Genomic DNA, 19946 nt, shown 5'->3' with positions numbered 1-19946 from the left:
TGGATGGATACAAGTGTGGCATCCACTATATATAGATGGATACACCTGTGGCATTTTTGCCATGGGGACAGAAAATAAAAGAAACATTTCCAATCCGAATAAGGTTCTTTTGCAGCTAACTGGAGTTTGCATGGACTACAAGTCCCACAGTGCTCTGCAGCACAAAAATATCTCTGATGAGGGAAATTGCGCATGCACACAAACAATTGGATTACTCAAATGCGTATACATGCAAGAGGAATCGGGAAATGAAAGTACTACAACAAGCAATACTCACAGTTGGACCTTAATTCGAATATTGTGCACGATCAGAATAATGGCCATAGTCAGTTCACAATTGTATTCTTGCCTGCATGTAACCCTATCAATTGTCTACCAAAGACAAATATACAACAGTGAATGAAATAAAAATGATTTTAAAAATACCTCTTTTATCACCAGGACACAGTTTCCAGGTCCGATGAACTGAGGCAGCTCAGCTATGCGTCCCTTATTCAGGTACGGGCCTGAGAAACAGCGATGGTTAAAGTAGATCTTGGGACAGCAGTATTTTCCGTTTCCTGGTCCTGCAACGCGGATGCAAACAGAAAAATGATTTATAACACGAAGGATATGTATTTTGAGCTATGGCAGTGAATGATTTTACGAACCTGCCTCCGGCTGACTTGCTATTTGCTGCTTAACAGCGTCAGGTGATGATGACTTTGGAGGAGCTCTGCTGCGAAAGGATGCAAAATGAGTCAATCAAAAAGTTGTGGGGGGTGGGTTGCAGGTATTCATACTCACTGTTTCTCGGGTTGAACGACTGCAATTTTCCTCTCGTTTTCAACTGCAAAAAAAAAAACCCAACATTTGTAGTAATACTTCATATTTCTTTTACATGGTTCCCTTTTCTTAAACTGAAATTTTGTGTAGAAACACACCAGGATCTTTACTGGCTTTCTGTAAAGTTTGTTTTACATCAAATTAAAATGTGTAATTAGCATAAAAATGCTTTAGAAAAAAAACACATTTTAGAGGAGAAATAAGCCCCTCCGGGAGGGGCTTATTTTTCGACTTTTAAAATTTCATGCTCTGACCCCTTGAATATGTTCCAATATATACAAAACGTAATTAGGCAAAGTTTCATTTAAAATCAAAGGATATTTAGAGGTCGCTCAAGGCCTCTGAAATTTTGGTATGAAAAATAAGGATTTTTCGCACATTATATCAGACCTAGTGTACAAAGTTACTTGTAACTTTTCTTGTGTTACAATTATAAGCAATGGACTGAAATTGGATGTTCTAAAACGCCGTACACATAGGGTTAAGATTTCCGTTTTTTCTCGAAAATTGCCAAAATTTTACCATTTTGGGAAATTTCAAAGTCGTTGAGCTACCTCTAAATATTATCCAAATTGTTCAAAATTGCACACAGTGTGTTTTTATCGATATAAGAACATATGCGGGGGGTCAGAGCCCAATATTTCAAAAAAAAATTTTTCGACCCCCATTAAGGACCACCCTACCCCTCCCTCCAAAACATTAATTAATATCATTTGTACCATGCCCTCCTTTGGACCTGCATACGGAAAAAAGTATTGCAGTCACGTGAAAAAAGTAAAAATATTTTTTTTTTGCACATAGGAACCAGCTAGACCCACAAGAACACCCGAGTAGCACACAGACTACAAAATAGCTCATCACTGATGATGTTTTAAAGGTTGACTTAAATCACAACCTGGTAATAACAATGTAACAACATAGTAATAACATTAGTTTTTTATTTTAGAAATGTGTATCAAAATGGTAATCCTTTTGTGCCAATCAGTAACTAAAAGTAGTTCTCAGCTTGAAAATGGGTCATGTCCCTCATTTAAATTATCTTTTAATCATTTATTTAAGAGTATTTAAAGAGTAATGATTATTTTGAACTGTCTATAGACTGTATCATGTTTTGACAATATACAACCCCCTAGCAAAAAGTATGGTATCACGAGTCTTGGGCAAGCCCTCACTCCGACATTTTATTCTGTAGAAGAAACTCAGATCAAAAACATTGTAAGGTCATTCCAAAGTACAACATATTGGCTTTCTGAAACACGGAAATAAATTAAGAAAAAAACATTGCCCTGGTCGGTAAATGATACTTTTATAGAGAACGTGCAGGGAAATAAATATGGAATCACTCAATTCTGAAAAAGAAAATATGGAATCAATGCATTTTGAGTAGAAGATAAGGACACACCCAGTCAATTTTCTGTTTTTAATTGGGCACCTGGCTTAGCTTAAGTCTGCCCGTTAGTCAGCAGTTAAAAACAGTGCAGATATCACACCTTGGCGGGCTCCTGGACTAAGTATATTGGCAAAAATCATGGCTCCAACAAGAGATATGTCTCTTGAGACCAAAGACAGGATTGTCTAACTTATTGAAAATGGTAACTATACTTGTATGGTTGCCAAAGGTGTGGGCTGTTCACAGTCAGCTGTATCGACGATATGGACAAAGTACAGAGAGCATGGGAAGGTTGTTAAGTCAAGCGTACTGGTAGGCCAAGGAAGACATGTAGGTGTCGAGACAAAAAAACTAAAGGCTGTATGTCTTGAAAACAGAATATGCACACCAAGACAAATACAAGGGAAAAGGGAGGAAGTTGCAGTCAATGTATGTGACAAACTGTGCGAAATTGCTGAAAGGAAATGGGATTTTCATATAAGAAAGCTAAAATGAAAACATTGTTGACATTAAACACAAAAGAACAAGACTGCAATGGGCTAAGAAGAGGCCATCATGGACTGTGGATGACTGGGTAAGTGTTATCTTCAGTGATGAGTCACAAATTTGCATTGGACAAGATGATAATGCTGGAACTTTTGTTCGGTGCTGTTCCGGTGAGATTTACAAAGAGGACTGCCTAAAGAAAACATCAGAATTCCCACAGTTCTATATGATATGGGGCTGCATGTAAGACAAAGGCTGTGGTCAAATCTGCAATAAATGCACACGTTTACATTGACAATTTGGACAGCTTTTTAATTCTTTCAACAGAAAAAATGCCACTGAGCAAAAACTGTAAAAGCTTTCCTAGGAAAAAGACGCATCCAGTCAATGTCATGGCCTGCAAATAGCCCAGTTTTCAACCCAATTGAGAACCATTGGTGTAAAAAAATGTCATCAGTAAGGCTCCGACCTGCAAAGATGATCTAGCAACTGCAATCAAAAAGTTAGCACCAGATTCATGAAGAATACTGTTTTTCACTCATCAAGACCATGACTCAGAGCCTACAAGCTGTCATAAAAGTCATAAGTGGTGAAACTAAATACTAGTGATACGTTTTGATTGTTTTTCCTTTGTCTGTTTTTCATAATTCCATATTTTTTCCCTGTGCTTGGTCTAAAAAAAGTAGCATTTACTGACCCTCCCCCCCATTTTTTTTTCCTTTCTTTTAGTGCTTCTGAATGCCACTAAACAAATCTTTTTTCATGCTTTTTATCTGAGTTTTTTTTCATCAGAATAAAATGTCGGAGTAAGTACTTGTCAAAGACTGATGATTCCATACTTTTTGCTAGGGGTTGTAGAAAATCTCCAATAGTCATTTATTTGGGGATTTTGCTACCACACTTACATCGTTCAAAATCAATAATAATTGCAATGTTGCGTTGACAATTATTATCATAAATAAACAATTTTCTAGTTGACGAGCAAAACATTCGCTTTGTTTACGAAGAGTCGCTTACCTGTTAGCTTAATGGGGTAAACAAGTGGATAACCATTTGTCTCACACCAGCTGACTGGAAAAATGTCCAGCGAGTCCACATGTACCGTCAACTCGGGCATGGGCTGTTTTAAACCTGAATAACGCAGGCACAAAAATGTTCAGGCTTTGCTTACAAAACGTCAATGCTGAATAAGCTGTTTTCTATAATCAATTGTAATGAGATGTTTTGAACGGCAATCTGTCAATATTCAATAAGTTGAACCCAACCTCAATAACAACTGTCCTTGCCAAGCCTTTTGGCCATGTGCCTTTTATTAAAACGCATGGCCCAAGGCTGTTGCAACACGTATGCGGGATATGTGGCCTTTTTATTTCCCGGTCCATGCTCTCACCTTCTAAGCTGAGCCAAATGTATTGCCCTTTCACCCTGGTGACTGTTGCCACGTGAATGTTCTCTGGTGACAGCGGGTTGACAGCCTCCAGTTTCATCGACACTTTAAAGCTATGTTCACACGTCTCCTGTTTGTGCAGAAGAAAAACAACATCACGATTTTATAGGAAAATATACAGTAATCCCTCGGTTATCACGGTTAATGGGGACCGAGACCACCCGCGAAAACTGAAAATCCGCTAAGTAGCGGCGCCCCTTCAAAAATGCTTAAAAAACATATACAGGTATACAGTATACCCCCTTGTATACAATACACCATATAGAATACGGGTAGAGAGAGAGAGAGAGAGAGAGTGAAATTCATGTTATAACAAAAAAAAACCTGTAAAATATGTTGTATGTACACGGAATAGGACTGCGGCAAAACCACTACGAACCATTCAGTATGATTGTATTAACCGCTCTCAACCACATGCAGCAATCGCAGTTTATTTCGCTTGTTAACACTACCGGTTACATATTGAAAATAAAAACAGAGAAAATGTGATATTTGATGAGTGTTTGTGAAGCTTTTTGGGAAACAACAGTTAAAAAAATGGTCTGTGTTCATTTCAATGAAAGTGAAAAGGCTACCTTTTGTCAATAACAACATACTTTAGCTAGCAGCATCGAACAGCTTTTACAACAAATAAACGAAACCACACACAATTAGCCATGTTTAGGTAGTACAAACAACCGCTCGCTTTTGGTATAATAAAGTCAAACTTGAGATGAAATGTGACAGAAGAGAATATACTTACATCGTGTCGCCGAGTTCCTTCATGATAATCGAGCGCCACATAAGAAGGGGGTGAGGTGGGAGAAGTTGAAGGAGGGGGGGTGAGCGAAGCGGCAATGACTAAGCATTGTGTCAGGGCCTCCCCCTCCCCTTCACAATAAGAGTGTATACACCGTGTCCTCAGTTGACATAAGCTCGTGCTCAATGGCGTCAAGCCAATAAATGCTTTTATTGAGAAGGTGAGGTATATTTTTTAGACCCGAGAAGCTCTGAACACGCAAAAGTAAAACCGCTAACTAGCGAGGTTTCACTGTATATACCGTAAATACAATTACAGTTTCTTCTTGGTTAAAAAAGGCTAACTGAAACTTGACCATGAAAGTTATTACAATTGATAATACAAAATACAGTAAACCAGTGTGTTACGGCCTACCAGGCTTACAATACTTTTCCGTTACGATGTGGAAAACAATCTTTTTTGGGCCCCTAGTTATGGCATTTTCTCCACCATACGACATTGAGATGTTTGGACGTATGACTGTGAGAGTTACAGCTCTACGGTGCCTGTTTGCTATTGGTCAACGTCATACAAGATGCTAGTCTGCTAATGGTTTGTGTCACAGTTTCCTGACAATGCTTGATATGCTATTGGCTGAATTCTCACAATGCTCCATTTCTCTCATTTGGTTAGAGTCAAAATATCATGTAACAAAATCTAATTCTATGGGTCCCTAGACTTGCAGAGATGGTAAAGTGATAGGAGATACAAGACAAAGATAATCCACCGTCTCCTCCCCTTTTCAGCATCCACCCACTAACTGCACTGTACCAGTCATGTCAGACCATGTCACATCAGAGGTAAATGAAATTTAATTTGCCCTTAAAAAGGAAATATTTACATTATTTAGTCACATACAATCTTATTACTTACAAGTACTACTTACTATATACTATTGTGTTACTTAAATGTTTGTGTTTTATATTGAAAGCATTAGCTAATTACCATACCCCCAACAAACTCCACAACCCATATCCCAACCGTAGGAAAATTTCACCGAGCAATACCCACCTTAGAATGGATTCATGTCGTATTCCAGGGGGTATACTGTATAGGATTCTGGATTATCTTCTATTATATTAGTGCATAATGTTTGAAATTTCGGAAAACACAACGCACAAGTGCTAAAGGCAATTATAATTCTGACTTACATTAGGAAAGCAGTGCTGAGGAGCCGCTTCTGCTTCACTGTGTTTTAGGTAATCAGCCCAGTCGAAATCTGGACCCTGGTACCCTGTACACAAAGCAAACAAAGATTGTCACACATTGCGTATCATTCAAAAGAATTTCTGTTTACTTGAAGGAGTTTTTACTTAGAGAAAATATGTACAGAATATTCCTGAGTTACGCCTTGCTACCATTTCACTTTACAATGTGGAATCAAGATGTTTTCAGGCCCCTCTTTACAGTATTTTCACTATTATACGACATCAAGGACAAATTACTGTGTGACCAAAACGTATAAAATTTACTTTTGGGTGTTCGTGCGTATGACAATTTATTTCCGTAAGATGCCTGACGACATACAGTATACTGTAAAATGCTTGTCTGCTATTAGTTGAAGTCACAGCATCATGAAAATGCTGATAGGCAATTGGCTGATTTACCTCCCACAATGCCTTTCTTTTCATTCAGAATCTAGTTTGCTACGTAAATACTTTGAAAGTCGGCGAAACAATCCTTTTTTTTGTACGGAATTTATTTGCTATTGGTCCTAAGCTTGCAGTTATATCAAACGGAAGAGCAAAACATGATAACCATGAAAACAAAGCTTGTGAATATCAAGGAATATGAAGAAGGCTAACGAATGGTGACTTTCAAAGGGTTGCATTGCTGTAACCAATCTACGTTTAGGACTGTTATTATTTTCACAGAGGAAGTTTAAAATTCAGTTTTCATATTAACTTGCCATTTATTCCCCTTGGGCGTCCACCTGCTACTCAACTGTAGCTCTGTACAGGCATTCTATTCTATTAAAGTCATGTTAAACAAGGTAAATATAATCTATTTTTTTCCTTAAAATATATAGTGAATCAAATGGACGTATATTTCAAATTAGTAATTACCATATCTAATTTTGTAATTTTAATGTTTTTAACTAGGCGGAATGCATACCCTTGGGTTTTTATCCCCCACTAATACACCAATTTCAATTACCGATCTCCACCTCAGAACAGATTATGGTCTACCATAACGGTCAACAATCGTATTAATATAAGCAAACCTGGTGGCGGGCTAAGAGGAAGTCCATTTTTAAGACTCCATTGAGCAGGAAAGATCCCCGGACTGTCCCTGTGGCACAGGAAGGAGCGTCCAGAACCTTCGGAATCCTCAATACCGCACAGGTCGTCCATCGTCACCAGGAAGTGTTTCTCATTGAACACCTACAGATACAATGAAAAAATCAGTTTTGGGAAAAGTCTGCATCTAGCGGAACATTTGACAAAGTCCACAAAGAGTGATGAAGTGCAAAAACCAACTGCCCCCACCCACCCTCATCACATTCTACAGGGGCGCCATAGAGAGCATCCTGACTAGCTGTATCTCTGTGTGGTGTGGAGGCTGCAGTGCCTCCGACTGGGGTAGAGTGAGGAGGGTGATGAGGACAGCAGAGATAATCATCGGGACTTCTCTCCCCTCCATTCAGGACATTGGCCAGAAGCGCTGCCTATCCCGAGCCAAGAACATCATTAGGGACCCCTCTCACCCCCATCATGGACTGTTCACTCTGCTAGCCTCTGGGGAGAGGTACTGCAGTGTGCGGTGCAGGACCACCAGGTTCTGCAACAGCTTTGTCCCCCGGGCCATTAGACTGTTAAATGGTCAATCACACACATAGCAAGCCTACCCAGCTGCTAATCTGTACATCTGCTTGTTTTGTTTTTTTGTCCTTGCACTACTGGCAGTTCTCTTGTACCTTAGCCACTCCTTTGCACATCTGTTCTCCTCTGCACTACCGTACTCCATTGTTATTGTTATTGTATAGTGACTTGTTTACCTGACTGCCCATTTTGCACATCTGTTCAGCTGCTCCTCTTGCACTCTTTGCACTACTGTATAATACTCATAGCTATAATTATTTAGTGTATTATTTAGTATTTCAATACTCCAACTAAATACTACATATTTATATCTGTACATTCAAGGAAACTGTGCAGGTCAGATGTATCGACATTTCGTTCTGTATACACGTGTACAAGAGTGTACAATAAAGTATATCTGAATCTGAATCTGAAAATCGAAGAAATGCGAAGTCCGTTACCTTGGAGACAGTGGCCGGCCGGATGGAGATGGGTGCCGCCGGGTCGACGGCTTCGAGTTTCATCCCCTCTTTGAAACAATGCGCAACAATGGTGGGCTGGTCCTGGGACAAGCACACAAGTGCACATTTACAGGATTTTCTAAGACTGCAGCTCTATAGCCAAATGATAATAATATTAATAGTAATTGACCAGTTGTTTGGTTTGATTCCTTCCTCCAACTTGCAAGAGTTTTGGTCATGCGAGGGACAACTCAGTCTTTTTTCCCTTCTTTGTGTTTATTGAAATTCAAGGTGGTGATAACGGGGTTCCGGGTTGAGAATTGTAAATAGGGATTTATCCGTGCGTTAACAGGGAGTTAGCAGCTATCAGCTATCCGGTTGAAAACCAGTTGCTTTTGACCGTCAATCCGAGGATTTTGCTGATAGATTCTTCTAGTTTTGCCTGACAAACTTTTGCTTGCATTGTCTCAAAAGCACATGTTGGGTTTGAAGATTATATATGGCTGTCTATCAGGAAGTTCCTGTCACCTGTCAGGAATTTTTCTTCACTGTTGTACTGACCCCTGCAGGCCCGGATGAAGATTATGAATGAAGATGTGGGTGATTTTTCTTGTTCAGTCAGTTGACGTGACAATAAAAGTAAAAATTATTATTATAGTAGGAAATATTGCACCACATTCATACATTCAGCATTGACGTTTTACAAGCAAAGCCTAAATGTTTTGTGCCTAAAATTAATCATGATGAAATATTTGATTGACAGCACTAATAAATACATTTATCGAGTTGTCTGTCCCTGTGTGCCCTGCGATTGGCTGGCAACCAGTTCAGGGTGTCCCCTGCCCACTGCCCGATGATTGCTGGGATGGGCTCCAGCATCCCCGCAACCCTACTGAGGATAAGCGGTGCAGCTAATAAGATGAGATGAAAATTTTTTTCAAATTATTTCAAAAAATAAAAAAAATAAAATCTTTCCAAATTAATTATATAATAAATAACAATAAATTGTCTAATTCGAAGCACTATTTTTCTTGTTTTAACAAAAAATATGTTTTCAAAATAATTGTTCACTTTGTAAAGGCAACATCCCAGACAGAAATACTAAATTCTACTTGTAAAGATGATTATTTTACCATATATTAATAATATGCGTCTCTGTTGTTTATGTAAGCGCTTCTAAAAATTAATCTTTTGAAAAAAAGTGATTTTTAAGTCATGTCCACCTTATTGAGCTCTGCAGTCAGAGCTTCATCTTGGGGGAGCTCCTTGATCCTCTGCCTCACCTCCTCCCACTCTTCTTCTGTTCGCAGGGCCGACAGTTCTGAAATTAACATCAATAAAAATATGTCTTTATGCAATAGTAAAAAAGCCACAGCACAGTTTGTAACATTTAAAAATTCACTTTTTAGACATTTGGAAATTACAACAGGGGTGGGCAAGCTACAGCCCCCGAGCAACAAAGGGCGTACCAGGCTTTTTAACACAAATAGTTATCAAAAAAGGAGCACAAATTTTAAAAGTGGTGTTTTGATGCCACTCCAAAGTGTCTTTTTGTGCCTCCCTCCTTCATAACAGAACAGAAATCAATATTTTTCATTTGCTAATGAAGTTTTTTTTTTTTAACCAAAATATTATCAAAATATTACACACTGTCTCTTCGAATACATCAGTTTGGGCCTGCTTCTTTTTCTACAGCATAGTTTCCGGAAGAAAGCGCATCTAAATTCCCCAATTTGGCCAAATTTTTGAAAGTGCACCTTATGTACCCCGGAATTACAAAATTTTCAGTAATTCATGGCCAAATTCAAGCATCTTTTTAAGCACTTTCAAGGCCAATTTTTCAATTTTCCAGTACCTTAAAAGGAATAAATCCATCACTGATCAAAGGAAGGTTTTTTTTGTTGTTGTTGCCTTTGCTGAAAAATAAAGTCGCTATCTTGCTACCAGCACATACTTTGTGCTGTTTTTTCCTGTTCCTTTCTATGATCTATGATCTTTTTTGTCAATGGGCCGCTATAAACTGACATAAATTCTGCCATTCTGCTTCAACAATGCACGTGCAGCTTGGCTACCTCACACTTGTTTATAAACATAGAAAGGGCTCTTTAGGATTTTGGTAATATTTGAGTTAAATGAATAAGAGAGAGATAAAATAAGAAAGTATACTGTATGCATAAAAAGCACAAAACTGATTATACTGATTTCTCCGAAGCAGAGTGCATTCAGTCTTTCAATCTTAGTGACTGCTGATCTTTTGCTTTGCGTATTACTTATTTTTATTTTTTGCGTGGGCATATGTGTCTAAATTGGTTAAAATAGAATTGCATATAGTATTTTTTTGCATATTATCATTTATTTATAGCACTGAAGAGGTAATATTTTTAATTTACAATTAATTGTTTTCCATTTTTTGGGGTTTTGTGTTGTTAATTGGCTTTAAATGACTGTTTAGTAAGTAAAACGCTAAAATTGCTTTGTATGTAATACAATATTTTTATAAATTTATATTTCGTGTGTTTTATGGGGACCCCCTGCAAAACATAGGAAATTATTAATCACTTAATAATTTGGTGCATAAGGTTTTATTATAATTGATAACATATCATTAAAAAAACAAAAAAATCTGAGCCAAAAGAGACGGTTTTGTAAATAGAGCCGTCGTTTTGGATGCCACCAGTAGGGGGCAATGACACTTCACATAACAACACCATTTGGACAAGCCACCAGAGCAGGCGTGTCGGTGTAATTTTCACGCAATTAAAAAAAAAAAAAAAAAATACAGTCATTGAATAGTCTATAGTCACACTCCCAAGAAACACAGCAATGGCAACAATTTAAAGAAGTTTCAAACAAGTCACCCAAGACCTGGAAAACACAAAAATTCAAGCATTTTCAAGGACTCCAAGCACCTGTACGAAGGTAGACGACCGTATATGTGCAATTGTTCATCACTTGATGTTAAAGGTGACATGCGTAGTTTGAGGTTTCCTTAAAAAGTTGAAAGTATAAAAGTATAAAAATACCTTGTCTATTAAGTACATGTTAATAATGCCTAACTGAGTTCAAAGAGCCCTTGTTCTTATTTTCCATTGCACCCTCCTGCTTTTATCTTACATTTATCAGGCCTGTTCAGAACTAATCCCAAAATAGATGAAAAAAGACGAGTCTAAGAAATCATGTGTTACTCTGACGCCATTTCTTGGTTTATAGTCGTAAGTGCAGCAGTCAATTTTTGAATCGCACTCCCCGCCTTTAAACATCACTGATTAATATTGCAAAACATAACAAGCCTCGGGAATCAAACCCAGGTAGCAACGGTAAGAGGATCAACACTCCACCACAAGACCAACATTGGTACAGGTAACAAAGAGCAAGGCATGAAAACTTCTAATTATCACACTATTTTTAAGGTGCCAGAAACAGTGATTTGCATAATGCATATAAAAGGTAAAACAGTCTCTCCACTTCTTTACCAACGAACATTAGAGAATGTATAAAAAAGAAAGCCTTTCAATAAAATACTATACAAGCTCTTTTACATATTTAAATATTAAAACTGCAACATTATTGACAAAAGTGAAGAAGTGGAGAGTATGTTTAACCTCTGGAAGGCAGAACATAATGCACTATGCAAATCAGTTTTTCTGGCACCGTGAGTAAAAAGTGTAAACATGAGATGAGCTCCAAAGCCTTTTCATATGTCGTCTGTACCAATGGTGGTGTAGTAGTAAAATGTTGGTGCTCTCACCGTCACTCCTTGGGTTGAATTCCTGTAGGATAAAATATTTTGTGATTTTAGTCAGTGACATTTATTGACTGATCGATCTATGATTATTAAGTGGGCTCATCGGTTATGCACGAATACATAGCTCTTACTGTAGTCTCAATTTCATGCACCTTATAGTCCGATGTGCCTGATGTAGGACAAGTATGAAAAAAAGACTGTTTGGCTTATATCGTGCAGAAAATACGTTGATTATAAGCAACATGGTCCAAGCTACTGACCAGAAGGGGGCCTAAGGGTGCATCCGTTCTCTTGAGCCCAGCCGGGCGGGTGAAGGCGTGGGTGGAGGTAAAAGAGCCAAAGGGTGGCGGGTGTGTCCGGGAGCCCTTCGGTGCCCACCAGTCGAAGTTTCAGTCGTCCTCCTACATTTTCTTCCACCTCGGCGGCCCAGGCCACACCAGGGTTCACGCCGTCCTCCAGCTCCACGTAGCAGCCGGAGCTCAGCAGCTCCATTGGGTCTCGACCACGTTGGGGCTGAAGGAAAATAATATTTGGGATTTGTTTTCAAATTAACAGAGTGACCAATTTGGAGTGTATTTAAACCAATTTGATTAATTGGTCTATTTACAGATACAAAAAATGAGCAAATAAAAATAAATTGAGCATAATGTTTAGAAAAAATGCTAGTAATACACATTAATTTTTATTTTATTATTTGATTTGATTTTTTAACATGAAGATATTACTAGAAATGTGAAATTCCCTACGGGATGAATAAAGTATCTATCTATCTATCTATCTATCTAAATACATATTAAAAAAATCATAATCACAGACATAAGCCAAAAATTTAATAAATTAATTATCTCTTTCTCATAGATGTATAATTACCGTATTTTCCGCACTATATGGCGCACCATGTTATAAGGCGCACCTTCAATGAATGATATATTTTAAAACTTATGCCATACATAAGACGCACCCCATTATAAGGCGCTATAAGTGCATGCTGGTTTAAGATCAGGTAATTGTGCAATTTTGTAATTGTAATCCTGTGCAGTCCTTCGAGACATTTTTGGGATTAAGGGCTATTTACGGTAAATAAATGTGACGACTTGACTACAGTAGAGAATGTAGTTACTTTATGCAACCTCTAGATGTTGCCACGCTCAAGGGAATGTCAACAAAACATTCAAAAAGGTCCAACTTTATTAACAAACAAGCTTTCCACAACTCCATTCACTCCCAAAATAAATAAACAGCCGTTTTATTATTTTCTCTGAGGTAAAGCATTTTCGTGACACATCTTTAACATCTTTGAACAACATCGACATATCATTTTATTTTTTGTCCATTTAGTCAACACGCAAAGAAAAAAACGTCTGATACTGTTATTTTAAATGAAACGTTAGTGCAATCGCAATAAAGTGACACTCGTAATGTGCAAAAACAACGAGTGCAAAGCAATAACATAATAACTGTAAAATGTAAAACGTAAACACACAAAAGAAAAACAAAGATCACTCTATAAGCTCCTCATCGACGAATCCCTCGAATTCTTCTTCTGCTGTGTTCGAATTGACCATATCTCAGTGAATGGGCCATCCAACACGTCCGGTGTTTTTGTGCCAGCGCTGTTGCCTTCATACGTATAGTTATCGTACTGACACTTCTGCTTGCCGCTCTTTGTTGAACAACCCACTGTTCAAGTGTCTCCTCTAACTCTGGCCATCTTTGTTGAGTTTTCCTTACTTGGCGGAGCTTATCTTCATCCTTTCTCCACTTCCGTACCATCGATTCATTTAAGTTTAACTCTCTCGCTGCCGCTCTATTGCCGTGTTGTGCTGCGTGACTGATCGCTTTGAGTTTAAACTCGGCGTTGTACGCGTGTCTCTTAACAGGAGCCATTTTCTTATACAAATGCACGTATGAAAGAGAATCTCGCTCTCTCTCTCTCTCTCTTGCTCTCTCTCTCTCTCAAACGTGACATTCTGAATAATTCTGCGTTTGTTTAAGGTAAATTGTGCTTTACATCTTCACCAGTCATAACCCTGGATTCAGACAAATACTGTATTTGTTGAATATGAATTAAGCAGTTTAATGGGGTAGCCATTTTGCCACTTAGTAAACAAATACAACACGAGCCCCGGCAACTACCAATCGTTTAATATTTCCCAGTATGCACAGCGCGAAAAATGGAGTCGGCGGCTCTTTCTCGTAGTTGCGAGACCTTGCGAATTTAATATTGAGCCATATATAAGGCGCACTGTGTTATAAGGCGCATGGTCAGCTTTTGAAAAAAAATAAGACTTTTAGGTGCGCCTTATAGTGCGGAAAATACGGTATTTATAATTAATTATAAATTGATTATTTATAATATATATATATATATATATATATATATATATATATATATATACATACATACAAATATATATGCATGTGTTTGTTTAATGAGAATATAAATAAATATATTACAAGTCACTTGAAAATTATATTTTTTTAAATAGATAGAGGAATAGACAGATAGACCGAACAACCTAATTAATTCAAAAATAATCACAATACAAATAACGTTCAAGAAAAAAAATCAAAATAATAATTCTCTATAAAATACAAAATGTGTATTTTTTGGGGTGTATTTGCCTTCCCCTAAAAAGGCAAGTGCCTTTTTAGGATTAACATGATTCTTCAAATAAAATCGAAAGCCTGATTGCTGCAAAAATCAAATAATATGCACTAAAAAAGCATCCGTTTTTTCCTCCGATTTACTTTGTCACGTAAAAACACAAAAATTTATGTGAAGCAATTATCGACAGGATGGCAAACGGCTCAAAGCAGTAGTTGCAACAGCATGCACTTGTTTGGCACATCGCAATAAAAAAAGAGAAAAATGTGGCTCAAGCTCAAGTAGCGGATTTGCTTGCATTACCAATTCCAGCAGGTTAGCAGGCGCGCTGCACTCCTCAGCCAGGACCTTCTCAAGTAGAACCTCCCAGTCCTGGTGCCTCTCGCGTACACCTGTGGTGGATTACGCAAAAAACAAAAAAGTATATATACGAAGAATATGTTTACCATAAACCCTCACTATGACACAGTTCCCTTTTTAAGGTCTCACTACTTCACTGACTCAAAATAAATACAAATGGCATCAATAGATTTTGAACCTAAAAGGATTACTGGTTGTCCACTGCGACCCAGGTTCGTATCCCATTACAACCAAAAACGTGAATCGAGACTTCAAATTCGTAATTAATAAATGCGCGTCAAAATGAGTGTCCTGCCCGCAGGCCGTAGTTTTAGGGGCACTGTCTTAGAAGATTTCCAAGCTTCAATCGTCCCCTTATTCTTAATAATTGTTGGGAATATTCCTTAGTGAGGATAATAATGAGTGTATCTTTTTTGTAGTTTTTTTTTAAACAGCAAGCTTTGTTTCCATGTTATTCTCAGGATTTATATAACTTTTTAATGGCCAAATTCAAGCACTTTTTAAGGACTGTCAAACCAATTTTCCAATGTATCAATTATTAGTAAGGAAATAGTACCATTAAAAGAAGACATCCAGAACGAATCATGCATTTTGCAAAGCCACAAATACATCTGGGATTTAAATATGTGATTTTTAATCTTGCATGTGACTTATCAAAACGTGATTTTTAGACATCTAGTAAATCACGAATATAGTTGTTTTTGAGACAAATCTTCTCCCCATATAGGTGGTTGGCAGGATTGGGTAGGGTTACTTTAACTGGATTACTTTCAATTACTTTTGGATTACTCCAATACCAAATATGCTAATAAAAGACAAAAGAAACTAAAAACTATGAATAAAATTATGACTCACAACACGTGATGAGCTTTCTCTCCTGGCTTTGATCTCTTTGATCTCCGGCAAAACTAACATAAAATGCGACAGAAACAGAACGAAAATAAATCCAAACAGCTTGCTAACATCATTTTTGCCATTCCATGTATTCCGTTACTCCCCAAGCCTGCACAAAATTTAGTAATTTTATTCATATTTAGTTTATTTTGTCTTTTATTAGCATATTTGGTATTGGAGTAATCCAAAAGTAATTGAAAGTAATCCAGTTTAAGTAACCCTACCCAACCATGGGTGGTTGGGTAGAAAAGACAGTAATATGTACTGTAGCTATTATTTTAGTTACAGGATTTTTTTCCAATTACAGTATTGACCCTCCCGTGTTATTTTCGATTGTTCTCGATTGTTCTCAGCTCAGGGATGCTGCTGGAAATGTGAATTTCCCTTCGGGGATGAACAAAGTATCTATCTATCTATCTATCTATCTATCTTTGCACACATTTGACCTAACCATGTGATGACACCATGACTGACGGCAGTAACCGGTAGTAAACGGTTATGGCCAGTAAACAGTAGACAACAACAACAACACAAGCTATACTATTCAACACCATTGACATTGACTAGTCAAACGAATATCGTAAGGCAGCAACACAGTACCTAGGGGGTCTACTCTTAAGACCTGGCGTACACATGAATGAGCTTCAAGGCGCATATAACAGGGTAGGGTCTCCAAAGTTTCTACTTCATAAATTTCACCGATCTCGGGTTGTTTTGAGGACACAACCCCGTAATAAACAGTGCTGCAATGCACAATTTACTCTCACCGTCAGGCGCCTTCATGATCTTGCCGTTTTGCCGGCTCCATCCTAGCGGGTGCAAGTCGGCCGTCATGATGTCGCACCAGAAGTCGGCGCTGCGGTTTTCCTGGTAGCCTTCGTAGCGAAGAAGTAGCAGTTGTCCACATGTGGTGATGATGCTTGCCACCCAATAAGGGCTGTCTGGTTCTGGGCGCAAGCGCACCTCCAGTTTCATGCCTGGCTTCAAGCCTGTTTGCGGGCCTTGGTCCACCTGAGTTGAATGACACAAGAAAAACAGTTATGGACTTAATGTTGCTAGCGAGAAGGATCTTACAAGTTACTATCTTCCAAGTCAGGGGTGGAAAAACATTTTGAGTTGTGGGCCAATTTGGGTTTAAGAATGTGTGTTTGCATCACTGGTGAGCAAAAATTCAATAAAAAAAATGTTTAGAAGAGCTTGACCAGGACCAAAAAAGTAATAAAATAAATGCCCCTGGGTTTGCCCACCCCTGCTTAAAGTTGTTTAAAGACACTTATTGTTTTGTTAGAACATACCTGCATTGTATGTAAAATAGTAATTGATAAAGACATGTAAAATGCTAAAACATAAACTCAAGTATGTACCGTGAAATATTGAAGCTGAGAATGATCCCCTCCATCCAGAAACTAGGTAGCAAGACAATGTTCCAGCCTGACTATGAGCCCCAAATACACTTCTAAGTTGACCAAGGCTTTTCCAAAGGGGCTAAGTGTAAAGGTGATGGACTGGCTAATCATATCTCCTGATCTAAACCCAATAGAACATCTTTGGGGCATCCTCAAGCGGAAGGAGAAATAGAAGATCTCAAATATCCCTCAGCTCAGTCATGTTGTCATGGAGGAGAGGAAGAGCATCCCAAAGGCAATTTGTGAGGCTCTGTTGAAATCCATGGCCAGGCGGATTAAATTGGTTCTGCAAAATTATATTGGCCACACAAAATATTGAACTTCTTCTTTAACTTTAGGGTGGATTCCCTTTTGTTACTAGGGGTTTAGCTACTCATGGCTATATTTTGAGTTTTTTAGAGTAAAAATACATTTACACTGCTATACAAGCTTTACACAGACTACTTTTCATTGTGTCAAAGCGATGATTCTTCAGTGTTTTTCAAGCAAACAGATTGATGAAATCTGCACGACGGCGCAGTGGTTAGCGCCTGTGCGGCACAGTTCTAAGGTCCTGGGAACCTTCTGTGTGGGTTCAAATCCAGCTACCGGACTTACTGTGCGTAGTTTGTATGTTCTCCCCGTGCTTGCGTGGGTTTCCTCCCACATTCCAAAGACATGCATTTCAGGTGGATTGGACGGTCCAAATTGTCCCTAGGTGTGAATGAGCAAGCGAGTTGTCTGTCCCTGTGTGCCCTGCGATTGGCTGGCAACCAGTTCAGGGTGTGCCCTGCCCACTGCCCGATGATTGCTGGGATGGGCTCCAGCACCCCCGCGACCCTACTGAGGATAAGCGGAGCAGCTAAAGAGATGAGATGAAATCTGCAGAATTGTGACATACTGTATACCCATCGCTAGCTTAGCGCTAGTGCTAAATAATAAATGAAGGAGCCCATTCTAATGCTAACAAGATATTAGCATCTACTTTGGTCGTGTTATTCCTTCAAATAGAGACACACTCATAACTCATCTACTCATCTCACACTCATTTTCTTCATGTAAGGTTTTTGAGTTTTTCCTTGCCCTCATGTTGGTTCCAGATCAGGGGATGATGTAATAATAGTCTGAAAAATAGTCTGTGTAATAACCTGTGCAGCCCTTTGAGACTCTTTGTGATTAAGGGCTATACAAATAAAAATGACTTGACTTGACTTGAATCTAACACTACATAAAGCTACAAAACTTTGTAATCCATTAAATATGAGTTGATTTACTACAAATACCGGTACAACTATCTTCTATTTTGTCTGTCTTTCATGCACAGATGGCACCATATTTCCCTTAATAGGCCAAAACCTGCAATATTCTGTTCTTATTGTACTTTTTTATTAATTTAATTTTTCACGATCATTATATGTCGTATTTAAACTTTAAATAAAGATTAAGGGAATTCTCATCTGTTCTCTTTTTAAAAGTTTCCCCCCATTTTCTAATTCAATATTTCATGTGATTGTCTTTGCCATGTCTGTGTTTTATGTATTTTAAGTGCGTGAAAAATTGTTGAAAAATCTGCTTGTGTTGTGTTGAAGAGAAGCTGTTTCTTAGTAACCAATTTCATGACAGAGGTAATACTATATTGCCATGCCAACAACATTGTCGGCATTTTTGCTTCGCTTCCAGTTCATATCAAAGCAAAAGCTTAGTGACCAGATAATAAGTTAAATTAAATTAGGTAAAATATGACTTGCATACATTCTTATTATATACTATGGTAAAAGTTCTGGATTTAAGAAGACCGATTTTTCTAATTAACAGCCAGTCTTCAAAATTCCATTATTAAAATAAAGCGTGATAATGTTTGGAGGGCAGAAATGCCTCTTACCTACCCAAAATAAAATAAAATATTAGAATAAAGTGACATCAACAAAAAAAAAACCCTACTATTAATAATATAACGATAAATCATTATCAAAACTAATTTTGCACTTAACACAAAAAATATAAATTGTAACTGAGCAAAATTAAAAGGATCAAAAAAGGTATTAAATAATATCATATTATTAACTCATTTCAAAAAATTACATAAGTAAAAACATTTTATATAAAAATAACACATAATAAATGTATACATGGCAAAAGTAAAAATAAATACAGTTTTGAAAATCAATTAGAAATGACCTACAAAGAATATATAAATCATAAGTAAACCAAAAACATTTTAATAAAAATTTCATGAACATAATCAATTATGTTATAGAAAAAAATCATCATTAAAAAAAAAATCATACATAAATAAATACATTGATACTACAGCAAAGACTAAAGAAAAACTTATAAATATAAACCAAAATAAAATACAAAAACATCTAAAACATAAGCAAACACTTAAAAAATATCAACAATTAATATTATTCATTAAAGTTATTTTTTTAATTGTTAAAATATAATCACATGATAAAATGTATTCACACATGGAAAAAATAAGAATAAGACTATAGTTATAAAAATGTATCAAAATAATCAAAACCAAGAACAAATAATAAAATTATTAAATTAATTATTAAAAAAACTACAACCCCAAAAACATTGTTATAACAATATAAAATTTCGGGGGATTTTTCAATTATTTTGGTATTTTTTGTTTTATGTGTTTTATATTAAGCTTGGTTTCAACTTATAGGCAACAATTATGAGACCAAAGAACATAATTTATATGCAAATTAGCGTCTGACGATTGTTTTTTTTTTTTTTAAATTTACAAACACA

At 37.3% G+C, this 19946-nt stretch overlaps 1 protein-coding gene across 2 annotated transcripts in view; it reads right to left on the bottom strand.

Annotated features, from left to right (window-relative positions):
- The window catches only part of sfmbt1 (Scm like with four mbt domains 1), a 46033-nt gene that overhangs the window by 10237 nt on the left and 15850 nt on the right, over positions 1–19946 (bottom strand). The window contains exons 4-15 of one of the 2 annotated variants that reach the window (XM_088338710.1): positions 16563–16806; positions 14845–14933; positions 12194–12446; positions 9412–9509; positions 8189–8290; positions 7151–7310; positions 6078–6160; positions 4092–4218; positions 3719–3832; positions 787–829; positions 651–718; positions 427–566 (exon numbers count right to left, since the gene is read on the bottom strand). In XM_088338710.1, coding sequence (XP_088194836.1) covers positions 427–566; positions 651–718; positions 787–829; positions 3719–3832; positions 4092–4218; positions 6078–6160; positions 7151–7310; positions 8189–8290; positions 9412–9509; positions 12194–12446; positions 14845–14933; positions 16563–16806 — 1521 coding nt within the window. The remainder of the gene's footprint in view (positions 1–426; positions 567–650; positions 719–786; positions 830–3718; positions 3833–4091; positions 4219–6077; positions 6161–7150; positions 7311–8188; positions 8291–9411; positions 9510–12193; positions 12447–14844; positions 14934–16562; positions 16807–19946) is intronic. The other variant, XM_088338711.1, reaches the window with a different exon arrangement.

The sequence above is a fragment of the Urocampus carinirostris genome, chromosome 6, assembly GCF_059441175.1.
Source record: "Urocampus carinirostris isolate Australia breed hairy pipefish chromosome 6, RoL_Ucar_1.0, whole genome shotgun sequence".
NCBI classification, from domain to species: domain Eukaryota; kingdom Metazoa; phylum Chordata; class Actinopteri; order Syngnathiformes; family Syngnathidae; genus Urocampus; species Urocampus carinirostris.
Note: the sequence above shows the minus strand (reverse complement) of the source record. Positions and strands in the feature narration are given on the sequence as shown.